At 39.2% G+C, this 13,731-nt stretch overlaps 1 protein-coding gene across 3 annotated transcripts in view; it reads right to left on the reverse strand.

Moving 5' to 3' along the window:
- Positions 1-6,291: 6,291 nt before the first annotated feature.
- Positions 6,292-13,731, reverse strand: part of LOC102199450 (potassium voltage-gated channel subfamily KQT member 2-like) — a 37,700-nt gene continuing 30,260 nt past the window's right edge. The window contains exons 12-17 of one of the 3 annotated variants that reach the window (XM_005730775.1): positions 13,057-13,104; positions 12,757-12,774; positions 11,891-11,996; positions 10,536-10,667; positions 8,953-9,046; positions 6,292-8,838 (exon numbers count right to left, since the gene is read on the reverse strand). In XM_005730775.1, coding sequence (XP_005730832.1) covers positions 7,990-8,838; positions 8,953-9,046; positions 10,536-10,667; positions 11,891-11,996; positions 12,757-12,774; positions 13,057-13,104 — 1,247 coding nt within the window. In that variant the 3' untranslated portion in view covers positions 6,292-7,989. The remainder of the gene's footprint in view (positions 8,839-8,952; positions 9,047-10,535; positions 10,668-11,890; positions 11,997-12,756; positions 12,775-13,056; positions 13,105-13,731) is intronic. The other 2 variants (XM_013910293.1, XM_005730777.1) reach the window with 2 other exon arrangements.

Raw genomic sequence — 13,731 nt, forward strand, 5'->3', positions numbered from 1 at the left:
GAAATAATCAAGGCATCAATAAATTATCAAATCATTTCCTATCCGAGACAAAACCCTGCATTATCCTCCACCTCACAATCACACTGCCATTTTTACGCAGCTTAATTTTTCATTTGTTTGTTTTCTCTCTTTCTCTGTTATTTGTACCGCTCTTACCCTTCTCTTCTTCTCTTTTATTCCAGGTGAATAAAATTTTAATGCTACTGAAGGTGTGCAAAGCCATTAGGATGAGTGCATTGCAACCAGCTTCTGAGAATTTGACAATCCCTTCACATGATTAATAACCCTGAAGTCACTGCCAGACTGAAGCATCTGATGGTCTGCTTGAAAGATAAAGTCCAATAGCCCAATAGCAATAAAATCTGCATCTATTAGATTGCTACCACTGGCTCAACATATCCTGATGACAGATCCTCCTCCTGCCGACTAAAGAATTGGCTGACGGTTCCTCCCTTTTTGCTGCTTAGCCAAAATGGTGGCCATCAAAGGCTAGGCTTTGTGACCATCCGGGTACTCAAAGTGCATTTCATGTAGCCACTGTGAAAGCACTGGTGCAGTTAGAATAAAAAGTTGAATTCGATCCACACAATTATTCTGAATCTGTATGGATTATCCATGTCACTCTGTGGCCTAATTCATGCTTTAACTTCCAAATGCAAGAGTGCAAACTACTGTGGTTCATAGAAATAGCATACATGATTATGCATTGTGTCTAGCTTCTGTAAATACGTAAATATTTAATGCGTTGTGTCAAGCAGATATACAGTCTGCTTGGTCTCTATGGTTTCCAACTAAGGAAATCATTGTATTAAGTATTTCTTTTAGAAATTGTCCAGTTTCTGGTCTTGTGATGTGGTTGCCACAATGAAATCATTGCCTGCAAGGTCAGCTTTCACCCAAGTCCATGTCTACACAGCTCTTGGTAGTCATTTTAGCTCAGTGTGTGCTCACTGAAAACTCTTTTCCGTGTTTGTTTTACATGAATATTGTTTATTTAAGTTCCTCTTATAAATAGAAAACTTTTATTGTTCTTTATTATCATTGCTTCGTTGTTTACTTGGACTTTAATTATTTTTGTTAGCTTTGAGTGAAATTATGTGCTGTTCAGAAATAAGGATTTATTGGGCGACATTGATGATGGGCTCAGCAACTCTTTTCTTTTTCTTTTTAATGATTTTGGGTTGTCTTATTTATCTTGTTTAATGCTGTAGCTTTGTTAAGACAAATGAGTGCAATCCTTATATGGTAGTATTTGTATAAGTCGGGGTGTAAACTTAAATACATTTGCAAATGCGCATATGTGCATTCGCAGAACCTCTTGAAATCCTAAATATAGTCAAACAGAGCAGGAAGGGCAGAGAAGGATGTGATGCAGATGATGCACTGCATCGCTTTCCCTAATGTCCCTGAAGATTCACTAATTTGTGTGAAGTTATATAAATAGTTGAGTAATAATGATTGGCATCTGATATTATTCGACTTAAAGTATGATATGAAAATCTGTCAGCTTCGTTTTACAGTTTCAGTCTTCACATTACCCATGATGACAGATCTATTCAGTTTTACCTTAAGAGCACAAACAAATTTTTAAAAAGTAAATAGACCCGAATCAAATTATCTCCAAGTCATTTAAAACCTAAATTTAATTTTTTAAGGGTCATAACTTTTGAAAAAACATACTCATAATGAAATTAAATGTAAGCAAACATTTGTGTTGTGCATTCATGATGCATATTTAATAATATAAAATGTTATTTATATTGCATATTAAAGATGGTCATCCATTTGTTACTGTGGTCCTGTTTCTAAGTTTTACAGGGGAGATGACACAAACACAGGAGACTGTTCCAAAACAGGTCATGCACAGGAAGTCAATGGAACATGTAATACACATGAAGAATTACTTAAAAACACAATAAAGAACACAAATATATGTATTAATATGAAATTAAAAGACTGTAAACTCAGCTGGAAGGTTTTACAGGGGCTGTCTGAAAGACATTTTTCAAAGACTTTGTCCCAACTCCTGCTGGCAATAAAAAAGAATGCAGGTTTGAGATACTCCCATTATGGGTTTATTTTTTGGACCCAGAAGCTACATTCATCTCTTACAGCAGCGGTCCTCAACACCCGGGCCAAAGACCACTACCGGTCCATGAGAGTTGAGGCTCGGGTGTGAAATGTATGGTTTTCAGGGTTTTTATCGTTAACTTGGTTTCCCTGGGTCTTTTCCCGTGTTGTAGTTGTGTGCCTTACTTTGAAAAAAATATTTACGCGTTACCACAGTGACCAGAGATCATTAAGTGGCAGAGAGGAGGACGTTACTCTCAATGTTGTTGGCGCATTTCAGGAGGGCACTGCTAATAAAGCTATACAATTACACAGTGAATTCATGTTTATTATTATATTTACAAAGTACCACAGTTTTTGTCTTGGTCATATCATTTTATTTTGTTGTATTTATCTGTGACACCTTAAAGGCCAGTCCGTGAAAATATTGTCTGATATTAAACCGGTCTGTGGCGCAAAAAAGGCTGGGGATCCTCTCAATGATTATTCTTGAAAGGAATTGTTTATTGAATTAATAATGAACTCAATAGAATCTGATTTAGTAAAGCACTATTGTCTCATGTCCTTCTTTTGTATACAGTCTATATGAACTCTAGAAATGGTTTGTATTAAATTCGTTTACATTTGAAATGAATGTAAAGCTTCTCATTTGTTTTTGAATCTGCATCGTTTCAATAAGGCATTCAGTCTACTTTGAATCTGCACTGAAAGAAACGAGCTCTGAGTTGCTTCTGTTACTGGGTTACAGTTGTCAAACTTCATAATCGATCATATTTCACCACAGAAAGATGAAAAATTTCTGACCTTCCCCCAATGTAAACTCAAATCTCTTCTCTATTGAAAAATGAAGCAGCCTAGGCAATTACTACATTGTACACTGTAAGCAATTCAAGGACTATGTATTCAATAACGCCCACAAGCTACGGCAGCTTTTACCTGACATTATACATTTCTTTGTGTCCCTAATGGAAGATTGATCTAGCTGAAGCAGTGTTAACATGAATATCCTCAGTGCTCGAAATAAATGATTTTGTTTATTTTACTAACTCTGCAGTTGTCAGACATTTTCTACCATGTTTGACTTCAGAAGTTAAAAAAAATCATACCCCATTAACATTAAAAATAATTTAACTTAAATATTATTGACATAAAAGGTAAACAAGATAGAGTCAATAAACTCTTTATTTTTCCCTTAAAAGAGTCAACTATGTGTCATTACATTTCTCATCATGACCATCAAGACATTGTTTCCCTGACTGTGCATTAATCGATGCCACTGATAGAAACGCCTTTCATATTCACTGTGTATAGTGTTTTTACAGCGTCTATGGACGGGGACCATTAATTACTGCTGTTCATGACACATACGCATATTATTTAGTTTCTTCATGGAAATTTTTATCATTTGGTGTGAAACATATCCTGATATGACACAATCAAGTCGCACTGTATCATAATGAGGAAGGTGATTTTTGGCTTTTGTAGGTAGCACAGAACAAAATGAAATAGGAAAATGAGCACAACAATAATTCATGCAAGACGAAAAGTCAAGCTCTGTCAATCACAGAATATGCTGGCTCAGATTAAACTGCTTAAGCTGCTCTTGCCTGAATTTTGTTGCTGCTTTGTCTAAAACACACTTTGCTATCCACCTCCACCCCAGCTCCTCAATTTAATTTTGTGTCTGACTTATCAGTGTGATATTTGTTATCCTTAAATCCTGCTCTGTTTCTTACCGTAGTGGAGAGTATTCCACATGCTCTTCCCGCCTTGGGTTTTCCAATTATGTACAAGGAAAGAAGAGCTCTCAACGCCTTAGGCTTTCCACGCTTGCACGTGGAAGGAAAAACAGAAGCATACTGTCACATATAATTAGGCTTTTCCAGTTTTAAACAAGACTATCTAAAGTGGGCCTGACTGAAATAGCATTTCTCAGTAGTTTGATTTTATTGATTATATCTGCTTCATGAAACCTTCACAGAAGCAGAGCAGAGGATGCTAAAGAAAAGACGGTAAGGTCAGTGAGTCAGATTCAAATACTCTTTAGAGTGTGGCCAAGTGGAGCCTCCAAGAGAGATCACCTCCAATGAAATCCACCATACCTTTGTCTTAAGCTTAACCACAGTAAAAAATAAATAAATAAAATAGCTGGCTTTGGCTTTGGAGCTGCAGTTTTTATTCTATTGTCTTACGGGAAAAATATGTTTGGTCACAACTCACAAATAGCCTGTGGAATACATGTAAGCAAGGTGTTCACATGCAAGTAAAGTTAAAAATAGTTATGCCAATTTATAGCCAGCTAATTAGTAAAGTCAGGCTATATATCAATGAATGTGTCATATCCCACCTCCGGTCTGATAAATGGACGACTGGCTTTCAGGGAATTAAAATCAATTCTGTAATTTTCTGATGATTGATGAAAAGCATCTGTCCATTCATACACGTCTGTCCTATGATTATGTATGTTGTGGTGTATGCATTTATTGGTTTCACCTATTTACAGCTTAATATTAGAGCCACACTCTTATGCCTGCTGAGTATAATGAAAATCCACTGCAATCATGAAGCAGTAAAGATTGCCTCTTGCCTTGTCTTGTTGAAATGCAGCCTGCATGTAATCAATGCAAATTGTGATATATGTTGCCCAATCTTATATTTACACAGCCAGTATTTCCTACCTCCACTGACCTGTGTGTCTGTATGTACACAGAGAGAGAGAAAGAAAGGAAGGTCACCTGTCTCTGCCCTTGTTGGACATTGATGACTTCTTGCTGATGCTATTTAACACTATAGGGAATACATAAATAAATGTTTACATGGACATTACCAGGCCAGACCTGGACACAAACACAGGTAGAGTCAAGGACACAGAGTCACTTCTGACAAAATATGGTTAAAAAAAAAGAGCTCATGAAATAACAAAAAACATAAATTAATTTACTTACACATGCAAAGTGCAATCTGTTCAGTGAGCACAAGCGTTATTTTCAGAAAATCTGACACTGTAAATGCGACAGAGTGGTTTAGGTGTTGATGAGGCTACTGGAAGAGCTACATTTTGAATCCTTTTCTGTCTGTGCAACACAGTGGTGAAACATGTCAGCACGCATGCAGTCCATCTGTTCTCGGTTTCTCTTTTGAGAGCACTTTTGTAATATTCGAGTCACTATTGGGTTTATTGATTGGCAGCTTTTCCACCATCCATCATCAAAGGGTGAGTCTCCTACGTCTGTACAGACTGTTTAAATTCCAATCCTCTCATCTTTGAATGAATGTCCTGTGCAGATTAAGCCAAGCAGTCCTGCGGATTCAGATTAAGATTAGCTGTGATGTCGTGTTTTTAATTAGTGTTTTCCACAGCAAAACACAGACTTTCATTGTTTTTTAAGTTATTTGCCTTATAGAATCAGTTGTAAGTCCTTGTGTCTGCTGGTTGGTTGTCCTTTGGTCTACATTGTAGGTGCTTAAACTGATTGCAATTCTCCAGGTGCTACCAAGAGTAAACAAGCCTTAGGTGCTGTGTCACCATCACTTGACTTTTATTAATGGGCTACTCCATTTCTATTTGTATCACCCTTTCAACTAAAATCCTGGCCTCACAACACTTAACAAATTGGCTGATCCTGTGACCTGCCTTTGCTATTTCACTAACAATAAATGATGGCTGTTAACCAATACTAGTTAGGCTGCTCAATAATCTGATCAGGTAATAAATTTACTTTTTGCTGATGTAGACAGATAAGTAGGACAATAAGTGTGTAAGTATGTGTTAGCCATGCTATATATTCAAAAGTATTTGGACGTGTCCATTTTTCCTGGCTTTTGCAGCACGTCTTTGATCTGTCACAACAACAAATGATTACAATAAACCATTTTATTTATAGGCACCTTCGAAGACCTTCAAGACACTTTACATGCAATTAAGTGTCAAAATCAAAGTCTGGAAATAGGAAAACACCTTGAAAGTCTTTAAATAACAAATTAAACCAACAAACTAACAGAACAGACTATCTTAAAAAGATGTGTTTTAAGACTGGCTTTAGTTAAGGAGACAGTGGTTGGCATCCTTAGTTCCAGTTAAGGGGACTTGTCTTTCTGTCTTTCCAGAAGTTCTTGGTTGCCATCTAGTGACAGATGTATTCCATTACACCATTTCCATAGCTAAAGACACCATTTCTCTTCATTTTAAAAAAGGCATCAAAAGACCGATTTTTAGTGATGCACAAAGTTTTATTTTTGAACAAGACAAAGGTGCAGTTACACAATGGTGCTGATCTACGGTATCATGTAAAACCCTACATGTCTTTTCAATGGGTTGTAAAAATCATGCCAGCAAGTTGCTTCCTGATTTTGCTGAAAAATATGGACCGCGTATTAACAGTCTCTATTGAATTACACTTCCTTGGTTATAATGTAAATGTTAAAATGTTGGCATTGGTTAATTTTAACAAGAACTGTTCATGCTTCAAAGGTTAGCATTATTAATGGCTAAATGTGCAACCTGAAACATCTGCTCTCAGGCCAAAGAACCTCCCATAACAATTTACGTACACTACTGTTATAAAATGTTAAAAATGAAATTGTTGATTTGTGGACCTCTAAAATTTTGGTGTGGAAATAAGGCAATAATTTTAAAGGATGAGTTCTTGATTGCGTTGCTTGCTTTTTATTGCATTACCTCATTTAGTCTGAAACTGACGTAGCATCAGAGAATCTAAATGAACGTTCAATGCACTGCAGGCTAAATACCATCATGTCAGTAACAAGTGAGAAAGTTTCACGTGCACTCAATCCAGCTTCAACACTGCATGCCTTGTGATAACAATACAAAATGTACAAGCAGATGCCCTTCCTGTTCCCATACCTGTGCAGCATTAAACATCTGCTCTTGTATTTAATGTGTATAGAATTTGATGAACATATTTACCCAGAAAAGAAGAGCTGTTGAAATTAGCAAGCTCAGGCTGCATTTACATGATTGGAATTCAAGCAAGGCTCCTTAGAAAAATTAAAACATAGCTTGAAACCAGTCATGCATGCACTTTTTTTATAAATTAAATTCACCACTCTCTCTTACTGTATAGAAGAAAAACACAGTTTGACTGTTTGTCACCGTTTGGTTTTTGCAGCCTACTTAACACAGTCCTTAAATCAATCATTTATCATGCCATGCAGGTGGTTCCTTAGTGTATCCTTACAGAAGTATTCAGTATTACTTTAAGGGGAGTTCTTCCATAGTATTACATAAATGCCAGGCTGAATTAATAATGAAGCATTTTTTCTTTTTTTTAAATCAGCAAGAATCTAACTGATCATCATAGCTAAGGTTTTGGCAACATAACACCTCAAGACATCCTAAGGTATAGAAGTTATCAAGACACTACGTTAACCACGTGATAAGATTTCAACAGTCTCGCGTTACAAACTCCAGCAAGCTTTTGAATGTTAAAGTGGTCAGTGTTTAACAGAAGACGTGCTGAAATACTACTCATACGTCTCATAAGAGGAACCAAAATGGCAATTCTCTTTATTGTTTCATACAAATCCACACTGTGTAAGTGTCGTCTCACTAACTAAGTACCATAACGAAAAGGCTTCTTGTCTAAGTTAAAGAAAGGTTTCTAAACAGCTATTTAATCAAATTCTGAGTGGATACAAAAGTAACCGTAATCAAGCATTGCCAGTGAAGTGTTACATTACAAACTTAAATGTTGATAAAGGATGATCCCGTTGTTTTTGTGAGAACTCGTTTTTACTGTTATCGCAAAAAGACAACTGCACATAACCGCCCAATATAGTCTGTATCAGCCATCATCTACAGTGAGCCTGTGGCCACGAGGTCTAATGATACGGTCATGTTGGCAATCGGGGCATCAGCCTCTGTCACAATCAGCAGGTCTGCCAGCAGAGCAGTCCTTTCTACTTCAGCCCAGCCCACCCCCTCTCTCCACCTGAGACCTCTCCGGTGAAAGACAGAGGCGAGGGAGCACAGAGGTCAGAGTCTGTGTCCGACTCCCCCTCTGCTAGCAATGGTCTGACCCTGGCACAGAGTGAAGGTCCACCTCCGGCTTCGGGCCCTGCTCCGGCTCCCCCTCCTAAGCCTGTAAAGAACGAGGGCCCAAAGAAGTCCTCCTTGGCTTGGGAGATGCTGAAGCCGCTGAACGAGCGCTCCAGCTCCTCATGGTCAACCGACGGGATGGAGAGGGATGTGTCACTATCTACTGCAGTGACCTCTCGATGGCACCTGTGCCTCCTGTTGCGCCTCTTGCTGTGGGAGCCGCTCTCTCTGCCGCTGCCACCCTGACCCGAAGAGGATCTGTCATGAGCTGGAGCAGGTGGAGGTGGGAGGCGGAACAGGGTGGGCGAATGGTCGCCGCTGCCACCTACTGGCGAAGGGGTGTTGGCCACGCTGCTGTTCCAGGCAGGCTGGCTGATGGGGTTTTGCAGCTGGTGCTGCCAGGAGGTAGAGGGGCGGCTGTTGCTCCCAGAGGGAGTACCAACTGATCTCGCCACGGATCGACCAAGTAAAGGGTCTTTCTTTTCCAAGGACCCGTCAGAGCATGGGACATCAGCTGCTGAGCATGTCTTCACCTCCTGTACCTCCTCCTTTTCCTCCTTCTCTTCTTTGCTCTCCTCGGGGCTGTGGTAAGGCGGGGCTGGATACGGCTCCCTGGAGTTGAAAAAGGCCTCTGTTTCGGAACGGGGGATACCCATACGCTGCACATACACATTAACCAGGAAGTCGAGTTTCCTGTCCATGCAGACCACCTGCAGAAAGACAGAAAACGGTGTTCCATCAGAGGAATCAACATAAGTTGATGTTGGCAGGAAAAGAAAAACTTTCCAGACTGACCTTCACAGACCTGGGTGAAACATTCCTACCTGCTTTTCCACTTTGACCAGACGTCCCATCATACTCTGGTCCTCCACAGCATCTCCTCCACCTTTGGGACCTTTACCAACTATCTGGTCAACTCTAACATTTAGAGAAAATAGTGTCATATATTAGATTATAATATGATTATACAAGTGTATAGTTATATGTATAGTAGATATGCTCTGTTTTGCCACAGGGTCTGACCCCAATATTTTTAACTCAAGAAGTTTGGGATGCCAAAATGAAGATTAGTCTTGCATTGAAAAGTAATGAAATTATTTTAGTGATGATTGTTGTCAAGCTGCAAATAAATATGTTTGAATGAATAAATGATGGCCTTACAGAAGGTGAACGTTTCCTGAGACACTACTGAGTTCAGGTGGATTGTGTGGACGCATGCATAATGTGAGTAAGACGATCTTTTTTTCCTTTTCTTTTTTTTCGTTTAACAAAACAGAGTCTAAACTGAAGGGACATTTTGTCTGCGGCCAAAATGCATCACTTGGCATGCTTCAGTGGTGCTTCATGCTTCATTTCCATTGCATCCTACTGGGGGAGCTCTCCCTCTGTCTTTCTGCTAAGAGAGCAAGCATTTAGCACTTCAAACCCCTCTTGAGCGAGGCCATGTGAAACGGCTCGTTAAGATTCAGTGAGCAAACGGCAAAATGTCTTTTTTTAGCCTTTCCTTGACAGCAGCTGATATCATTTGTCACCAGCGCTAACAGAACAACATCCTTAAAATGTTCTACGTAAAGCAGTCTGTTAAGCCATTTCACTTATTAACTATTGCACCTGCACCCCTGCTTTCATGTATCACAATCCCGCTAGCTCAATGAGACATGTCAATGGCTTGAACTCAAAAGGGGTTCCATCAATCGAACCAGTAAGGTAGCATGTAACTGCTACTATGGCATAAGGAGGATAATGCTGATAAAATGGTCATTCTAAAGGTGCAGTCTATTAACCTAACCTAGGAACTTCAGTGGACTTCTTATGGCGAGGTGTTGTTGGGGGAGGCGGCCCCACAATCATATCTATCCTGGCAAGGCACACAGAGACGATATGAGTGCAATGCAGAATGAAGCAACGTGGGAATCACATCAGGTATGGAGAACACGTCTGCAATATATTCCACACACGAGACATACGGTGAGTCTGGCTTGTTTCATGGATGGAAAGTGTGTGTGATTCACTGATGGAATATATTTCTTGTACATGTTAGACCTTCAGGGGATCAAGGTGTGAGGAGCTCGCTTGTAGGAGGGAAAACTGACATAGAAAACAATGTGAATTAGACATCAGTGTTACATCCAAAATCAATCTGTGGCACGTTCAGAGCTGAAGGAGTGACCGCTAATAGGACATCAAGCTACCGATATATGTAACAGATCTGAATACAACACATGTATCTGGATAAATGAAACAGGCAAATCAATGGCTTGTGTGTCACAACATGTGTGTATCCAGTGACCACTAAAAGCACTTTGTTAGTAGATGAAAGCTCCACTGTTATATTAAGATAACTAAACTAACTACTGACACATATTTCTTAAAGAAATGACTAATTCAAGAGTAAAGGACTTCTTGCCTGGTCTGCAGGTTCTTAATGCGCGACAGCATGTCCAGGTGACCAGCGGAGTATTGCTCAATCACGTCCATGACATCGTAGGGTCGCAAGCTCTCTTTGAACCTCCTCTTTGACACCAGGAAGCTCATGATGCTGGGGGGGGGAGAGGGGGCGAGACATCGTTGTTAAACGTGTCACGTGACAGGAAAACAAATGACCAGATCACAGCAGACATTTCAGAATAACTCCCAAGAATTCTCCTGCTCAAAACAAACAAAAAGTGCAATGCGGAGTAAAATGCAAATGAAATATAACAAATCAACGGTTTATTTATTTAAATGATTAATGCTTTAGGAAAATATGACTGGTACAAACTGAATGCACACCAAATAAAATCATTTGATCACATTGATCAGATAACATTTTACACTGTACGTATGTAACAGAATTATATGGAAAATTTACATGTAACCAACTTAAAACCAACATTTTGGGCATACATTTTTGGTAGCTGATGGTTGTCATCCATTTTACATTAAATATATATGTTGTCTCTCAAATATCCACAAATGTGTCCTATGGCAGCTGTAATGCATGAGGTGAGACAGGTCTTTCATTCCCAACTTGTGAAAAGGGGCCTTTTGGTTTTTCACAAAATGTCATTTTTGCAATATGTAGCATAAAGTTGTGAAGAGCTCTATTTTAAACCACTTCTTTTAAACATAACCAAGCAGTTTATGATGACTAATCCTAAACCAATAGTTTTTGCTGTCTTCTGAATCACCACTACCTCCACATCCTACTAATGAGACCAGTTATTTCTGAGCATCTAATATCACTGAGGCTGATGCATCGAGGCACCAGCGTCAAACGACACATCATGCACATCTCTGGACGTCAGCAGCAGCCGACACCCTGGCATGGCAACCAGTGTTGGTCAAGTTCCTTGAAAATAGTAATTAGTTACTAATTACTGATTACCTCTCCAAGAAAGTAATCCCATTACTTTACTGATGACTTATTTTCAAAAGTAATTCATTACTTTATTACTTAGTTACTTTCCTTTTTAAATACACAACCTGAATACATAATAAAGCAATAGACCTTTCAGCCCAATTCTATTTTTTCTGCATAATCCATCATATAAAATCAAATCAAATGAAAAAGTCTATTTTTAAAACTTGTCGGAATCTTTTAACTTAACTACATTCTAGCTAATAGTCCATCATTGTACATTATTTATTATGATTACTTCTAATACGCCTACTTCTTTAAACACTGAAATAGCTACACAGATGACCACAGATATTATTTTTACACTACATGAAATAACCAATCACAGAACCATAAAAACCTCTTATTCAGAGAGTCCTTACCAGATTGCTCTGATTGCAACTTTCAAGCCTGGTGGTAACTCTTGAGTGAAGAATTCACAGTGGCAGCTCTTATCGTCACCAACTTCCTCTCCCGGAAGGCTCGCCTCTAGAAAGCAAATACAAGGACACTCTTTTAAAAAAAATTACATCTGCTTCCGCATGACACACGTCACCAGCAGAAGCAGAGCAGAGCCGTCGCTTTCAGCGCCAAAGGTGCAAGTGTCCGTGTTACAGTTGGTCTCAAGCCAGTTAGCCAGTTTGGGAGTGTGTGAGCAAGCTTCGTGGGACGACAGGTAAAAAGATTCGGTGCAGAATTGAAGGATAGTGCTGAGGTGATAAAGCTTTACTGTAACCTTCAAAGACAGGTACTCTCTTCCCACCACCAATTACAGATTAGCACTGGAAGGCTGGTCTACAGAATTTAAAGCATATTGCATGGAGTTGTCAAGGCCTAATTAGTGGAAATCAGAAATTTTCTGAGAATCTGGTAGGGAAAGTGAGGTCTCCTCATGCAAGCTAAAGCAGGGTTTGGGGGCATGTCTCTGGGTCAGTTTTGGATAATCTCGGCACCACTTGACTTGAACCCGTTTAGCTTAGCCTACTGCTACCATAAATACAAATGTATTACATGAGGTGCTCTAACAATCATAACAAGTAAATATGGAATAATTAGTTCCATGGGAGACTCTGCTAGACTCATGCCCTCAGTCATCACAGTGAGAAAAACAGCATAACAAAGGGTTCATGTCAAGTGAACATATCTCAGCAGATATCAGCATGCAGGTTTCTCAGACTGGGTGAAGCTGACTTGTCTTTGGATAATTTTCCCTATAGAAGTCAACCAACAAAATATCCCAATGCCTTACTTATTAAACCTTCAATTGCTGCAAAAAGAGAGAGAGGAGAGACATGGGAAAAGATTTGTTATGGATTCTAGCAGGATGAAAATGGCAGACAAATCAATTCCAAACATGGAAAACTGTGGAGTCTATTGAATGGTTTCTGGATCATGTTTGAACGGGCTGGTCTCTCTTCTCTTAGATTTAAGCTAAGCCAACTACATATGTTTCAAAGCTTTATATAACATGTATGGTAAACTATACAGCTAGACATTATAGACTATGTTACAGTCTTTACTGAAGACATGTCATGATGACTTGTCTAACCTGGAGAACTCTTCAGTCCAAAGTCTTCGTCCTGCATTTCAATCAGCACTTAAACATGCCATGAAGTGAAAGAAGAAAGACAGCTAATGAGAATTGGTTCACATTGCTTAACAGAAAGCAAAGAAATGGAGAGAGAAGAGAAATATTCTAATGATAGTGACACAGATGACACATGGATGCAGTGGGACTGTCTAGCACTAAATGATGACACCACACCACCACATCCAAAGTGACGGTCTCCTGAATGTGTTCTTAAAAATTTGATTTGTCATAGAAGTGGCAAATTTTTGTATACATGAAGGGAACATACATGTCTGCATGATAACTCAGCTACAGTCTCCACATTGATTGCAACTCAAAGAGGTTTTGACAGTAACTTCTAAACTCACACAGCTGGTGAGCTGCTGACCTGGCACTGCTCTGCTACATGTTCACTGGCAGCAACTGAATGTTTGTCAGATAAACTGTTAATCATAAACAAGTTTTGCCAAAGTATTCTGTGGCTAAAAGTTTACTCGTCCTGGGCATGAATGTCATGGTAAGTTTTTGCTTTTATTGATTTCGATAAACTGTTCTTTTTCCAAGGTCAAGTGATTGTACAGCATATAACCAGTGTTGCCAACTCCTCAGTAAGGAAAATCGCTATTGGTTGTCCTAAAAGTCGCTAGAAGTCGC

The sequence above is a fragment of the Pundamilia nyererei genome, unplaced genomic scaffold (genome assembly GCF_000239375.1).
Source record: "Pundamilia nyererei isolate P.nyererei 1_Seehausen unplaced genomic scaffold, PunNye1.0 scaffold00039, whole genome shotgun sequence".
Taxonomy (NCBI): Eukaryota; Metazoa; Chordata; class Actinopteri; order Cichliformes; family Cichlidae; genus Pundamilia; species Pundamilia nyererei.